We start from the raw sequence: 17,435 nt of genomic DNA, 5'->3' as shown, positions 1-17,435 counted from the left end.
TTGCTATTAACAAGAATGTGTCCTCAGTACACGAATGCCCCACTCGCACTTTCATTTTCTATGTTCAGTGGACGGTGACATTGGGATAAAAACTCTAATTTGGCATTAAAATTAAATAGATCATATCATAGGGAACATGTGTACTAAGTTTGAAGTTGATTGGACTTCAACTTCATCACAAACTACCTTGACCAAAAACTTTAACTTGAAGCGGGACAGACGGACGAACGGACGAACAGACGCACAGACCAGAAAATATAATGCCCCTCTACTATCGTAGGTGGGGCATAAAAATTAAAGGAATATTGACCAAACCTGAACTAATTCAAATAAATATTCCATTTTGATAGATCTTTGGTAGGTTTTTCTATATGAATTAAATTTTGAATAAAACAACATTTTCACCTGAGAAAAACGTATGTTTGAATGTAAAATAAAGCCAACAAAATGTTTTTACTGTCAAAATTGTTTTGTCAAAACTTGCAAACAACTCTATAGAAAATGTGTACTTTGTAGAACATTTAATCTTGTGGTTCACCTATACTCATGAATTCTGAAAATATTGGTCTCCCACAAGTTATAGTGATTCTACAGTAGTTGAATTCATAATATTCAAAGCAAACCATTCAATAAACATACCAGTAGGGAAGTTCTCATGATCCTGGAAATTCTCCAACCATACCACTAGTATCTTAATATCTGGTCCAGCCATCAGTGCAGGTTGACGACCAGACTTCTTGAAAATGGGTTGATCCTGAGGAGATATGGGACTGTCTCCCTTTATCTTGTCTACATGGTCAGCTCTATCTAATGACAGAGTCTTTGGCTTGTTTAAGGAGATGTCTGATGCAGCTCTCTCAGCCATTTTATGTGTCAGTAGGGGAGATTTATCTGGAAATCCAACAATAATAAATATAATCCGATAGCATGAATAGCTTCAAATGATGCAAAAGTGTTTTGTCTGTTTAAAAGTTATTACATGTACTTTAAACTAATAAATCGTAAGTTATTGAATATAAAAGTTTTCATTTTTCATTAGTAACAAACTGCTATAGTCATTTCTATCTGACTATCATTTTGTAATAATAAAAATCCTGAACCATAGACAATGTGAAAATGATGTTTTTTTATGTTAGTTTTACTTTTTAAAGTCTAGATTAGAGATAAACAGTAAGATTGAAAGAGGAAGAGTAAGTATCTATGATAATTATAAAAAAGAAGATGTGGTATGATTGCCAATGAGACAACTATCCACAAAAGACCAAAATGAAACAGACATTAACAACTATAGGTCACCGTACAGCCTTCAACAATCAGCAAAGCCAATTAGCTTATCTCTGTTTGATAAATGCCAATGTGTCTGTCTCAAGTTATCATCCTTTGTCAGTGGTTGTAATATACATGTTATTTTTGAGAATTTGGAGTTGATAGCAGATCTCAGATATTTTTCTGTTTCACTTATTCACAACTTTTTTTTAACATTCAATCCAAATAGAGCTCAACATATTATATAGAAATTTGTCTATTCAGTATTGTGTAGAGCTGTTTGTGAATGTCTTTTGGATATTTTTCTTTCGGTTGCTATCTCGTTTCCCTATACTTCATTATCTCCTTTCATACAGAAAAGAAATTTTGCATATAAAAAAAGTGTAATTTCCCATTTTCTCTACACAGGTTAAACCTGCACATTAGTAACACCAAGAATCCTTCTTTGTCTGATCTTTGAGATTAACTTGAACCATGAACAAATATACCTCCAGAAGTGTTACTAGATGACATCCTCGATTCTGTAGATGGAACAACAAAAGCGACCTCTGACGACACGTCTGCCCAGTATAATACTTGTTGTCTACCATCATACACACTCCCTCCCGTACTCATCTGGTAGTCTGATGCTGGAAATATATCTAAAGTTATTAACTCCAATATATAAAAACATTTACAGCTGATAACTTGACAAATTGAACTTCTGGCTTTTAAAATAATGAAAATTCATTTATGTTTGTGATGTTTTAGTTATCATGAAAATAACAAAGGGATGTCCTTCTCAATAATAAAAAGTCACATTTAAAATTTTGAAAAAATTCTTTGTTTGCATTACCTGAATTCACAATATTAAATTCAACATCTTTGTCAATTTTTCCAAATAGTAATGCGCACAAAAATTTCGTATTGACAGTAATTAATTTTATTCAGTTAAAGCAAAAATGAATGCCACATTACAAGATAATAATATATATATTGTTTTAGTTAATCTCAATTTTTTACCAAGTGATAAAGGAGTATGTTTATTGAATTATTATGTGCAACAGTTCTCTGAAACAGTCAGATTAATAATGAGAGACTTAGCACTGATATTCCTATAACCTTCCAGTTTTTAAATGTCAAGTACAGCCAGCATGCTTTCTATATCTTATGAACAGGGACCCAGTCAAACATGATCCAAACTTACCACTGATATCTTCCTCTGGTTCCATAACTTTCCAGCTTGTACTGATGTGTCCAGTCCAGCCGGCATGCTTTCTAACATCTACAGGCCATCCAAGTGAATGAAGGAACTCAATAAACTGTGACTGTACATTAGTCCTTGATGTCTATAATAAGAAAATATCATTTTTAAAAATACAATTTTATAAAGTTTACTTCTCTTGAACTGAATTTTAATGTGCATATTGTTATGCGTTTACTTTTCTACATCGGCTAGAGGTATAGGGGGAGGGTTGAGATCTCATAAACATGTTTAACTCCGCCGCAATTTTGCGTCTGTCCCAAGTCAGGAGTTTCTGGCCTTTTTTAGTCTTGTATTATTTTTAATTTTAGTTTCTTGTGTATAATTCGGAGTTTAGTATGACACAATAACACATGTGGACACAAACATGATGGTAGTCTCACATATCAAAAATCAGCTCAAAATCCTCAGGAGGCATATAAAAGAAATGTCCATATAACTGTGATTTTCAATAATTTTCAAAGTTGTAAACCAAGGCTTTCAAAATGGTCATATATTCCGGACATGTGTATAATGTCCGGTAAAAGTCCGGCTGGGCAAAGCATGAAACAGTCATATACTTATTCGTTTTTAAGGCTTTCTTAAGAGACGGTCATTTTAACATAATTGGCGATCTTTTTGACCCAACATATTGCCTTTAACAGCCACACATTTCCCGTCATAAAAGTGACATGATCATTAATTACTATCAAAACAACCCCTACTTCAATACTTTCTAATTTTAATCAATGCTAATTAGGTGTTGAACAGCTGAAATCTACCTGTTCAGGTGACAGGTAAACTATTTTCAGTACCGGACATCGTATAAATTGATCGGTCTATTCAAAGTTATTTTCTTACATTTCAGCGTTTTTTTTTATAATTATTAATTTAATCCAACAGATTAAATTATAAGAAAAATGTTTATAAACATGATTTGATGAAATTTTTTAAAAAGATTTAAATGAAAAATCGTCAGAACTACGTTGTATGAGCGAGAACACGTGTGCGCATGTGCACAGGTGGGAAATTTAATTATGCATCCTACATTTCTTCAAAAATGCTGAAATTTTCATTGATACCTGTATCTAACATTCTTTTCAAATATTTGTTGAAGAAATAACGGGGAAAGAGCTTCTTTACTCAGTCGTGCTTTGTAAACGTTCACAGATTTTATGTATCCGTTTCTGGTCCATGTTTTTCCATTGTCAAGTCAACATCCGGTTTAGAAAAATGTGATTTTAAAAACAAAAGTAAAGTTTTAGACAACGTCATTTTGCACAAATAAAAAGTCTAAGGCATATATGAGCACACTGATGTGCACACTTCGAATGATGCACTGCCAATATAACAGTTTACTTCATATCAAAGTAAAGTTAAATATCATTTTTTTAATCTAATGTCAATCACTGGTATGGCCATCTGATTACCATAATCGCCTTATGTAACTTAGTCTTAAGGGATTAAAATAGGGATCCGATATAAAATGTCCGGCCGGCTCAAATATTTTTTGGAAACCTACGGGAGCCGAACGAAACTTAAAATTGATCAGTAACTCATCATGGTTAGCTCACATACCAAAATCAGTCCAATATCTGAAAGCATTTAGAAAAAAGGTCCATATAACTGTGATTTAAAACTAGATGTGTCAAAGCGACACGAATGGCCCTGTCCCAAAAAGTTGAAAAATCTGCAATTTCAATAACACATGTGGACACAAACATGATGGTAGTCTCACATATCAAAAATCAGCTCAAAATCTGGAGGGGTAAAGAAAAAAATCCGTATAACTATGATTTTCAATAACTTATCAAAGTCCAAAGCTTGTAATTTCAGTAAAAATTAGCAAAGCGGAACAAAACTTATACTTGATCTGTAAATAATCATGGTTAACTCACATACCAAAAATCATCCAAATATCTGAAGGCGTTTAGAAAAAAACTCTGTATAATGGTTTGTTGCAGAATGACAGAATGATGGAATTACAGACTTTTGTAATATCGGAATTACAGAATTACGGAATATCGGAATTACGGAATTACGGACAAGGGTAAAACTATATGGCACCAACAACTTCGTTGCAGGGCCATAAAAAATTATCCAAGTCGACAGTCCAAAATTAGCCAAGCAGAACTAAACTTAAACTTGATCTGTAACTCATCATGAGTAACTCCCATAACAAAAATCAGCCCAATATTTGAAAGTGTTTAGAAAAAAATCTGTACAACTGTGATTTTCAACAATTTATCAAAGTCCATAGCCCTTAATTTCGGCAAAAATTAGCAGAGCATAACAAAACCTATACTTGATCTGTAACTCATCTTGGTTAACTCACATGCCAAATATCATCCCAATATCTGAAAGCATTTAGAAAAAAGTCTGTATAACTGTAAATTTTCAACAATTTAACAAAGTCCAAAGCATGTAATTTTAGCAAAAATTAGCAGAGCGGATACAAAACTTAAACTTGATCTGTAACTCATTATGGTTAAAACTCACAAAAAATCAGCCCAATATCTGAAGGCATTTAGAAAAAAACTCCGTATAATGGTTTGTTGCAGAATGACGGAATTACGGACAAGGGTAAAACTATATGGCACCGACAACTTCGTTGCAGGGACATAACACTAGGGAACTAGGAGGATATACAACACTACTTACTACATTGTCAATAATATCATGAAAATTCTTCTGACCCGATTTAACATAGAATATATGAACAGTGTCGTTGTCCCGTGACGTCACTGTATCTAATATCTCCAAATCTGTAAACAAACCGGAGTTTGTTGTATCTAACATAACTAAAGCTGGTGGTATACTACTGTTATTATTATCCTACAATTAAATATAATAAATATATATTATACTATGACATTGAAGAAATAACATAAACTTGCAGTGAGGTGTTTGGTTGTTGTTGATGTGCATGTATTGATTTTGTGTCATAGATAGATACCCAATATCCTTTGTTTTTCTGTTATAAAGAACCAACTTCAATTCGTATCAATTCATACAAAATATCTTTGAATAATAACTTTATCCAGTTTAATTGTTTATTAAATTCCTTTGTCACATATTACATAAGAATTGTTTATACATTTGTATTACATACAAGCTGTGTTATTTAAAGCACCACTGTAGCATGATTGACAATTAGAGTTCTGCACAACCTTGTCCAATGGCCAGAAGGTTACTTCATGTTGAAGACCTAATAGAGATTTATAAATGATTTACAGGTGCAAGTTGTTTCCGCATTGGGAAAACATATTGCATCTTAATCTACTTACAGAATAAGGTCATTTATACAGAATATTGACAATACCTTTAAAGCTTCTAAAGACAAGAAGCCATAATGAGATAAGAACAATCTAGCTGTCTGGTATTCCTGTGTAATTCTGAAATAAAACAATTTCAAACAATTAAATACACTAGTTTCCACCATACATTTTTTTTAAAACACATGACCCCCCAAGTCAGAAATGAACAAAGATTATTAAAGTATACTTGGGTGTGTAAATATAAAGGATAGAGAATAATTGGCATAAGAATTAAAAAAAAAATGAAAAAACAGCAAGAAAAAAAGAAGACAGAAATATTAAACAAGCATTCTATCTATACCATCTTTTAAATTTTATTGTAGTCTTAACAGAAGGGATTTTTCTAGATTTTCATATGATGAAGACATAATCTTTAAATCAGTTTAATTGAGGTTTGGAGCTGACATGTCAGTAACTGCTAGTAGTCCAGGTGCCTGACTTTTTTCTAGCTGTTTTGAAGACTAATAGCTGTGATCTGCTTTTTGTTAGGTTTTTTACACATTTCCTGTTTCAATTCTCAAAGTTGCAGTTTTCAATCAATATCATAGTTGGAAAATTATTTCAATAATGTAAGCGCCATACCTTGGAGTTTTACATTCTATATCCTGGCTGGGAAATGGTGAATGTTTCATGTTGAGTTTACTCTTCCTACTGATTTCATTTTCAAATTGTACAGCTTTGTCAATAAATGATTTCAGTTTGTTCAGATCTGTACGATCATTATCCTTCACAAGAGATTCTAGTGTGGGTATACTTTTATCTCTGAAACAAAAAAAATTATGAAATAAATAAATCATGATTTAATATTTATGTACAAATGTATTCAATTTCTTATTTCTAGCCAAATCAATTTAATCTGCTTTTTCACTTTTTGCTCAACTTGTAAATTTGAAGTCTTGAACAAAAACAAAAATCTAAATATACTGACAGAGTTTAATATTGGATTTACCATGATTTTTTTTACTAAACTTGAACTTTAAATATTACCAGCTTGCAGAAAAATTCAAAGAACCACAGATGATTTATTAAACAAATATCATTTCTTTTTAATTTTCCGAAATGTCTATTAATAGCATTTAATCAATTGGACATTGCCATTTTTGCATATGATTGGTTGACCTGAACAGCCATCTTCACAAGTAGAAATAGACCAACTTTGAAGAGACCTATCAGCCATTGCCAAGTATTCAGCTAAGCTTTTGAAGGATCATTCTAGATATTCCATGTTCTAAAAGGTCAATGATTTGAAACAATTGTTTTAACAACTTACGCTTTGGTAGGTGGTATTTTATCAGCTGATTCTGGGAAGTATCTATGTTTTATATTGTGATGGATACCAACATTCTCCATAGGTAGTGGCCGACCTGGATCTGTTAAACGGGATCTTGATCGAGAGTTTACCTGTAAGAGGTTTTACATTAACTATGATGGCTCTTTCATCGGAACAAAAATTACTATATGTTTAAAACCTGAACAAATATGTTACTGGCAAGTGAAAATTGCAAGTGAAAACTTTTGCACATAAATTGAGCTGAACTTAACTTTTTGTTTGGTTTAACTCTGTCCTATAACTACTGTTTAATTAAATAAATATGTGGAAAATTTCATGTTGCTTTCACTAATTCTTTTCATAAAGATACATTTATTTGACCATCATATGGAGTAAATTACATGTTTATAAAACTGAAAACAACACAAAATACATATTTTATAATAATTTTGAAGGCTATAGTTCCATAGTTTTTAAAGGAGAACATTTTAGCCTATATTCAAACCAGGTGCTCCGCAGGGCGCAGCTTTATACGACCGCAGAGGTCGAACCCTGAACAGTTGGGGCAAGTATGGACAAAACATTCAAGCGTGATACAGCTCTGAATTTGGATTGTGATCAAATTTTTGACATTACATGGTTTTTTTTACACAAAACAAATGTCAAGATTTTACAAATCAATTAAAGATTTCTTCTTTAAACTTTTTAAATCTAAAATTAAATAGTTGACACAGCATAGGTTTCTGACACAGAATGAATGTGGTCTAATGAACTTAAAATATTTTTTTTGCCTTTGAGCAATTCACTATGCTGTTGAATATTAATCCTCTCAAAAAAATGTTTGAAGAAATTTTCTTTTTATTTATGAAATCTGAAATGAGAAAAATTTAAACCCCCCCTTTTTTTTCACATCCCCGTTTCCCTTTTTCCAAAACTGATATCAATTCAAATTTCTAATGGAGTTTGCAACAATAACTACTCTTTTAAATACATCATAAAATATTAAAATGTAAAATAAAGTGCTTGTTATCACTGAATGGTAAAGATTGGTTGGTAGTAAAAGTGAATATACATTGTTTATTGTATAAAACAATAAAAAAAACTTCATCAACAACATTTTATATTGGCAAATTTCCAATGAAGTTATTTACATAAAGTTATTGGCAAATAAAAATAGAAAATGACATCATAGTCATGTCTGGCAAATTTCCAACATATATTATCAACTTCTATTCTATACAAAGAAAGATAACTCCAATTGAAAATTAATTGCTATTGCACAATATTGTGCAATTAGATATTTCTTGCTATTGTGCAATACTGTGCAATTGAAAATTTCTTGCTATTGCACAATACTTGATATGGAATCCTGATTTGGACCAACTTGAAAACTGGGCCCATAATCAATCAAAGCGCGAAAGCGCTGTAAAGGCAGTTAATTACAGGTTGTGTGTATTTCTAGTCCAGTTATATCATTATCTTCCATAGAACAGAGGTGGTTTGTAGTATTTAAGATTTAGAGTTCTCTTGTACCTAGTTCACCCTTATCTATAGTCTACTGTTTACAGTATATTTTCTGTACCTCGCCATGAAATGCATTTTTAAGACATAAGAACTTTTCCTTTTTAATGTAAATAAAACTATTTTTAATTATTAATTATATACACATATTCAATTACTCCTATCCTATGAAAAATAATTCACAAGGATTGACTAGTCTCCGTTCTGTGTGTATTGCTAGAACATCAAGTAACATAATGGTTAATGTACATAGTAACATGTCAACTCTTTTGAAGACAGAACTTTTTTAAAATTCTCCCTCCAAGCAAAATTATTTTTCAGTAAGTTATCTACCTGTATTAATGACCTAGAGACTCTCAAGAGCCTGTGTCGCTCACCTTGGACGGTCTATGTGCATATTAAACAACGGACACATATAAAATGATAAAATTGTGTTTTTGATGATTGGGATGTGTTTGTAGATCTTTCTTTACTAAACATTCTTGGTGCTACAATTATCTCTATCTATAATAAACATGGCCCAGTATTTACAGTTGAAAATATTTTTAAAAAATTAACAAAAAATACAAAAATTTATGAAAATTTTTAAAAATTGACTATAAAGGGCAATAACTCTTTAAGGGGTCAACTTAAAATTTTGGTCATATTGATTAATTTGTAGATCTTACTTTGCAGAACATTATTGCTGTTTACAGTTTATCTCTATCTATAATAATATTTAAGATATTAACCAAACTCTGCAAAATTTCCTTCAAATTACTAATTTGGGGGCAGCAATCCATCAACGGGTTGTCAGATTTGTCTGAAAATTCCTGGGCAGATAGATCTTCACTGAAGAGACAATTTCACCCATGTCAGATTTGCTCTAAATGCTTTGGTTTCAGAGTTAAAAGCCAAAATCTACATTTTACCTGAATGTTCTATTTTTGGCCATAGTGGCCATCTCGGTTGATTTACCGGGTCTAACCACACATTTTTTAAATTAGATACCGCAATGATGATTTTGGCTAAGTTTGGTTAAATTTGGCACAGTAGTTTCAGAGAAGATTTTTTGTAAAAGTTTATGGACGACAAAACCAAGTGATGAGTCAGGTCAGGTGAGCTAAAAAGGAGTTTTTAATCAAGGTAACAATGACATCTGGTGGCCATAAAAGCTGTCTCATTAGCATTTTAACCACTTCCCATATTTGCTTTTAAGACAATAGAAGAAAATTATTCAATGCAAAAACAAAACTTACTTGTAAATATGAAATTCTCTTTACAGTATGAGTTTTTCTCATTGTTGGAGATTGTACAGTAGTACAGTCCTGTAACTGCTTATACCCATTTCTTATCCCCTTTAGTTTGATAAACTCACAGAATATCATATATTTACATTGTGCCACATCTCCTTATTTTTATATGCATTACAATAACATGAACAATTGTAATTCAAATCTATATATCAAAGCAAAATGAATTTCACTACTTTCATTCATGCATCCTTTGGAAAAATATAAGTTCTCAAATGACACAATATATGTTTATTTATATAAAAATAATATTTAGTTTTCGACTCTTAACAGGTATAAACAAGAATGTGTCCCCAGTACACGAATGCCCCACTCCCACTATCATTTTCCATGTTCAGTGGACCGTGACATTGGGGTAAAAACTCTAATTTGGCATTAAAATTAAAAAGATCATATCATAGGGAACATGTGTACCAAGTTTGAAGTCGATTGGACTTCAACTTCATCAAAAACTACCTTGACCAAAAACTTTAACCTGAAGAGGGACAGACGGACGGACGAACGGACGAACGGACGCACAGACCAGAAAACATAATGCCCCCTACTATCGTAGGTGGCGCATAAAAATGCACAGCTGTGTCATGATTTGTGAAATCTGTGCTGAAAACATAGGCATTTATGGTGTTTGAGTAATTCCATCTGTGAAGCTCAACATTAGCTCGTCAGTTGGTGGTGGACAGTTATAAATCTTTCCTGCAGGATGAATGTACATCTGTTCAGGAAAACCAATTTCACAAATCAAAACTTTCCTCTAGATTTCTCCTACAATATTCATCCAGTTTAGTTCTTTTGGTTTAACGGGACACCGTCCTGATTTTTAATTTTGTAAACCATTCATTCTCTTGCTTACAAATGGTGCATGAAAATAGGATGGGAATGCATGGCAGTAGACAAGTCTCTATAAAGTGGGTATGTGCCCTGAAAAAAGTTTTATAACATTAGCTTTTTTGAAACTTGTGAAAGACTTGTGCAACACACATACCTAAATAACTCTAACATAGGTGGAGAGCATCATTCATGTCAATGTTTTGTTCCTGTTTACATTGTCATTGATATTTTTCAAGAAAGCCCGATGCATAGCTCATGAATTCTTGTCATTACAACCGAAATTTACATAATTACTGCTAAAATAATTATCAGTATAATATATCTCTTGTAGAATAACCATACAATTGTAGTATTATAAACCAAAAAATGTCAAACAGATGATATTGAATCGTAATCCCAAAAGTTATGACGTCTTGAATTCACCCCCCTTTTTATTCTAAAACGATAATTGCGGTTGCAAACAGACATATAAATAACAGTATATATTTCTTAAAGAAAATAAAGTTTTACCATGAATAGTTTCCTGAACGTAGTCGTTTTCAGTAAAATGTGCCTTGCAAACAACAGCTGATTGATATGGGTTCTACGATTGCATCGCACATGACAATCTACGTTTGAGCCATGGCGTTGATCCAACTTTCCTTCTTATTAAGTCATTTAGAAATGCAAGTCCTCCTCTTAAATGACACTCAGGTACACACCAACAAGGACTAGGCATCGTTAATTGTGTGTTTTGCAGTGCAAAAACGGAAGTTAAGGACGGAACTGACTGGTCTCACTAATAAGAGACAAGAAGAATTTTAGAGACAAACAGCGACAAGAAGTTTAATTTAGTGACGAAGCGACAATAACTAACAAGGGACAAGCGAATCGTAATTCTCTCTGGGACCGTTCAATATTTATCAGATGGATGGGCCGGTGCATTCTTAATATTGATTCATTAAAAAAGTTAATGCCCATCCTTTTAAATTCTGAAAAAAAGTCCTCGCCCATCTAAAAAAATCTATAAAAAAAGTCCTTGCCCCTCTAAAGCTTAAAACAATCAAAACATATTATAGTTCTTTTTCTATTTGAAACTTTGCAGGTTTATGTCTTGAAATCAAAGAATAAACTTTGATGTAAATACAAAATTCAAAATGTGCTAGTTAATTCCATTTATATATAAATATTTAAGTGTGTATCAGAACCATACATTTTATTATTTTTAAAACCAGCATGAATATACATGTATATATTTGATTTTATATTTGCAGGCTCAGATACAATATTGATTTAAAATAAAGGAAATAATTTAAACTAAGGGACAATAACTCTTGGACTAGTAAAAATATTTTATGCTGAATTACTAATTATTGTCTTAATAACACAGCATGTTAAATATAGTTCAAATACCAATGTCCCTTTATCTAATCTTTCAAAAAAGAAATTATGGTCTTTTTAAGCAATTTAGGCAGACATATTTTTGACTTTGATGCACCCTTTTCACCTATTAATTAAATTCGAACATTTGACAGTAAAACACCAAACAACCTGGCATTCTGTAAGATTAATATATAAATGAGATAGCTGTAGAGTTCTATGAAGATCTAAATTGATTTGAAAAAGTTATAAAAAAGTTTAAAGATGACCATACCCGTAGCCAGGGGGGTTCGGACGACCCCCCCCTTGAAATCAAATAAGCACTGTTAAAGTCAAAGTTTTGTTCAAATCGTGACTGTTAAAGTCGAGTTCATGAGTCCAACAACCCCCTTTTGGAAATTCCTGGCTACGGGCCTGATGACTATCCAATGATTTGGCCTAAACTGGAAATTTAAGCTGTTTTTAACCTTTTTATTAAATCCATAGAATGACAGCAATAAACCAAACTACCAAACAACCTGGTATTCTGTAAGATCAATATATAAATGAAATAATTGTAGAGTTTTATGAAAATCCATGTTGATTTGAAAAAGTTATAAAAAAATTTAAAGATGACTATCTGGATTTGGCCTTAACTGAAACCATGTCCCTTATGTTTTTTGTGCCTGCAAAAGGAATTTCCTCCACACTCATAAAATTGAAAGCAAATTTTTTTCAAATAAAATAAGTTCTAGCCCATCCACTATATATATTAAAAAAAGTTCTCGCCCATCCAAATATTTCCACAAAAAAAGTGCTTGCCCCGCCCCATTTTGCACCGGCCCATCCATCTGATAAATATTGAACGGTCCCTCACGAGGCTATTCTCATTTGATGTGATAGGGTGAAGCTACACCTATCAAATATGTCCCTATGAAAAAGAAGAATTTCACTGTTAGAAAGGAAATGATATTGCATGGTTTTGATTCAATAAATTCTTTAAAAGGAAATTGAATTTTTTTTGTTTTGATGGCCAATTTTTAGCGTGTGCATAAAATATAATTTTTTTTATATCTAATAAGAACTAATCCCTTTCTTCTTAATAAAAACATATTTTTATCTATCAATGTACAGTAATATAAAAAATGTTTTATAACCGCCCCTATAATAAAAAAAAAGCATGATTTTTTTAATATCTATGGGGAATAAGTTGTTGCAATGACATTTTTTTTATTTATGTATAGTCGCTATATAGTCTTCTTGACGCTTCTTCTGGCTAAATTAATTATATTGTCGCTTCTGATCGCTATTTTAATTTTATTGTCGCTTCTTGTCACTTTTTGACGCTTCTTGTCTTTAATTAGTGGTACCCTATTCAGGAACGATAATTTCATATTTTACATAACTGAGACCGAAATAACTATAACGTCATACGGCTTCACGTACAGAAATACTTTAAATTGTATATTATGCAATATAATTCACGGTCAGTCGACTTTTAATTATAATATCATGTTATATCAACGAGTGAAATGATTTTAAAATATCTTTAGATCGCAAATAGTACTCGAAATTGAACGGACCTCTTTCCACACGGAATTCGAATAATGATAGTTTGTAATCAGATTGACTGCTTATAATGCAAAAGACACATTAATAAACAGATTTTTAAAACGAACAATACACACTGATCGTTTCTTTATTTCCCAATGTAAATGAAAGGAACAAAAACCAATACATACCACAAAAAGTAGAGGAGAAATTTAAACATTTCCGGATCTATTTCTTGCAAAATGACCCCCAGCAAAGATTTGCGTAAGGAAAGATCAACCTCATGACTTGAAAGTCAGGCCTTAAAGCACTGCCTTTAAAAATCAAAGTACATATTTAGATAAAGCATATCAAATAAGCCCAAGAATTTAATTTTTGTTAAAATCAAACTTAGTTTAATTTTGGACCCTTTGGACCTTAATGTAGACCATTTGAAAACTGGACCAAAAATTAAGAATCTACATACACAGTTAGATTTGGCATATCAAAGAACCTATTTATTCAATTTTTGATGAACAAAGTTTAATTTTGGACCCCCATTTGGACCAACTTGAAAACTAGGCCAATAATTAAAAATCTAAGTACATTTCTAAATTCAGCATATCAAACAACCCCCAGGATTCAATTTTTGTTAAAATCAAACTAAGTTTAATTTTGGACCCTTTGGACCTTAATGTAGACCAATTTGAAAACGGGACCAAAAATTAAGAATTTGCATACACAGTTAGATTCGGCATACCAAAGAACCCCAATTATTCAATTTTTGATGAAATTAAACAAAGTTTAATTTGGACCCTTTGGGCCCTTTATTCCTAAACTGTTGGGACCAAAACTCCAAAAATCAATACCAACCTTCCTTTTATGGTCATAAACCTTGTGTTTAAATTTCATAGATTTCTATTTACTTAAACTAAAGTTATTGTGCGAAAACCAAGAATAATGCTTATTTGGGCCCTTTTTTTGCCCCTAATTCCAAAACTATTGGAACCAAAACTCCCAAAATCAATCCCAACCTTTCTTTTGTGGTCATAAACCTTGTGTCAAAATTTCATAGATTTCTATTAACTTAAACTAAAGTTATAGTGCCAAAACCAAGAAAATGCTTATTTGGGCCCTTTTTGGCCCCTTATTCCTAAAATGTTGGGACCAAAACTCCCAAAATCAATCCCAACCTTCCTTTTGTGGTCATAAACCTTATGTTAAAATTTCATAGATTTCTATTCACTTTTACTAAAGTTAGATTGCGAAAACTAAAAGTATTCGGACGACGACGACGACGACGCCAACGTGATAGCAATATACGACGAAAAAATTTTCAAATTTTGCGGTCGTATAAAAATTGGTGGTCCAATGCTCTAAGTTGGTGATCCCATACACAAAAGTTGGTGATCCCAGACTCAGATTTGGTGATCCCATACACAAAGTTGGTGATCCCATATAAGAAGTGGTCATTCAGAAAAGGTAATTTTATACATAAATGATATGCAGTAAGCTTACTTTATTATTTCTAGGTGAATGTCGTAATTGCATTGTCCATGCATGTCTTCCAAATGGTCCTCTGATTAGAGAAGTCACCGTTGGTAAGGGATCTGAAATATTTCAAATATTCTTTGAAAATGTAAAAATAACTTCAGAGTTGAATAAACGTATTGACAGATGATATCATACCAATATTTGCAAACATCAAATCTCTGATTGATAGCTAAAAATGTACATATACAATGAATTAAGTTTTTTTGCTCAGCCTTTTTGCCAAAAAAACATTCAATTAAGTAACCAATGCCGAGAGGTAAAATCAAATTGGATGTAAAGGAAATCCTCAAAGAAAAATGATCCCAATAGTCAGGCTAAGGAAATAACAAGATTTTGTTTAAATTAGATGAACAGGTTTTGAGCTGGAAAAAGTTATGTAAAGAATCGATATTATGTATTAAAGGGTTATGTGTTACAGTATTATCATATAACAAAGACATTTCAAAAAGTCCTCTGGGATAACTGAGTAAAATTTCAAAGGACTTTGATATCCAACAACTTTTTATACAATTTGTGACAAAATAAGATATATTTTTTTTATCTCCCTTTGTGTGCGGGACACAAACCAACTTGGCAGTACCATTACTGATACCTTCGTTATTTCCTAATGGCTGTTCCAGTAACCCAACAATGATGGAGTTATCCAAAACAAAGTATTTAAATGGAGATCCTGCCTCGGGTAGAGAATTGCCTTTACAGTACTTCAGTAACGATTTCTCATCCAATAAAGAAAACAAAGACTCTGGACCACATGGAGGAGGAAAGGCTCCCTACATAAAAAGAAACATCAGTCAAATTATATATAATAGTATAGCATATTGTCTGGAAATTATCTGTGGTAACAACAGTCTTTCATAAACCATTAACTCTGACAATAAAATTGATTTTGTTAATCATACTGTGGACTCATTTATTTTCGTGGGTATCAATTTTCGTGGATTGCTGAAAACTTGCATTTTCATGGATATTTGATTTCGTTGTTTTGCCAATCTCTGTATACAAAGCCTATTAAAAATATGTTATCCATTGAACATTTGAATTCGTGGTTCACCTGCACCCATGAATATTAATGTATCCACAGTGTTGTGTTAAATCTTTGAACATGTGTTGTAACCTCCGTTCCAAATTAATATAGTTCTTGCCGATCTCTAATTTTAAATAAACTTACACTGGTCAAATTACAAACATTAAGTTTCCAGATCCAAATTAAGATTTATTGTTTTTATGTTGACCTCATTAGAATATAACTAAAATTTTTACCCACACAGTGTCAATACATCTTTGATGAACAGTGTTAGACAGTTTTATTGCTTAGAAGTAGACATAAAAACTTGGTGTAATGTGAATTTTTGTGTAATATATAGTTGCTAACAATGGTAATTATCTCAAACTTCATTTTGGAATTATTCAATTTCCCGACATACAAATTTTACCTACCACATGTTGTATTATGACAGTGAGTACCCCCTCAGCGGCCTCCTTTACTCTCATTGACGCTGGCATTAACTCCTTATCTCCCTTGAATTTAGGTACATCACTGGCACGATTCTGTAAGAACAACAAGAAATTAATCTCAGGGCAATAACTTACATCCTACTTTCAAATCAAAGACTATCATTTTTTTCCCTGTAAAATGGTAAACAGTCCACTTTGCAAGTCTGAGTAAAAAGCAAATTTCAGGAAATTGCATTTAATCTTCTTTTTTTTCCAACAACTATTGATAATGAAGCCATTGAAGGGACACGTAATTAGACTTCATATTTTCATTTTTTTTTTACTTATATATGTTTCAACATTTGTTACTGGTGAATTTTTATCATTTATTACAAAAAAAAATTCCACCAGAACAAAAAAATGTTTGCAAAAAAAAAAATAAAAAAAAATAGATTAGCTGTTAATGTGAAATGGATTTTCTATGTGAAAAATAATAATAATTTCTTAAAAGACTTCTTAAATAGACAAAAGGAATTGAAGTTGTATCAGTTAAATGAAAAAATGTTGCACACATCATTGACCCCAGATAAGTGTGGGTTTAGTATAAGCGTGACTTGGTATATTGTCTACTTATATCCCACAAATATTGTTTGTGCTTTTACAGTTAGTACAAAATCAATACATTAAATAAAAGGAAATTGTGTCAATGGGACACAGATGATGCCCTTACTTGCCAATAACTTTATAAAGGGACATAACTAAGATTAGTACAAGTGAAACTACCCAAATTCATACTCGATCAATGTTTTATGGTAATACGAATTGTATATACAATTCATAACATTTGGTTGAGGCATACTTAA

At 31.9% G+C, this 17,435-nt stretch overlaps 1 protein-coding gene across 8 annotated transcripts in view; it reads right to left on the bottom strand.

Moving 5' to 3' along the window:
• Positions 1–17,435, bottom strand: part of LOC139514132 (ral GTPase-activating protein subunit beta-like) — a 50,125-nt gene that overhangs the window by 4,012 nt on the left and 28,678 nt on the right. For all 8 annotated transcript variants that reach the window (XM_071302890.1, XM_071302894.1, XM_071302891.1 and 5 more), the window contains 10 exons: positions 16,576–16,686; positions 15,731–15,908; positions 15,103–15,194; positions 7,076–7,206; positions 6,388–6,567; positions 5,811–5,883; positions 5,150–5,323; positions 2,453–2,594; positions 1,755–1,895; positions 640–891 (listed from right to left, as the gene is read on the bottom strand). In XM_071302890.1, coding sequence (XP_071158991.1) covers positions 640–891; positions 1,755–1,895; positions 2,453–2,594; positions 5,150–5,323; positions 5,811–5,883; positions 6,388–6,567; positions 7,076–7,206; positions 15,103–15,194; positions 15,731–15,908; positions 16,576–16,686 — 1,474 coding nt within the window. The remainder of the gene's footprint in view (positions 1–639; positions 892–1,754; positions 1,896–2,452; positions 2,595–5,149; positions 5,324–5,810; positions 5,884–6,387; positions 6,568–7,075; positions 7,207–15,102; positions 15,195–15,730; positions 15,909–16,575; positions 16,687–17,435) is intronic.

Source organism: Mytilus edulis, chromosome 3 (assembly GCF_963676685.1).
Source record: "Mytilus edulis chromosome 3, xbMytEdul2.2, whole genome shotgun sequence".
Classification (NCBI taxonomy): Eukaryota; Metazoa; Mollusca; class Bivalvia; order Mytilida; family Mytilidae; genus Mytilus; species Mytilus edulis.
Note: the sequence above shows the minus strand (reverse complement) of the source record. Positions and strands in the feature narration are given on the sequence as shown.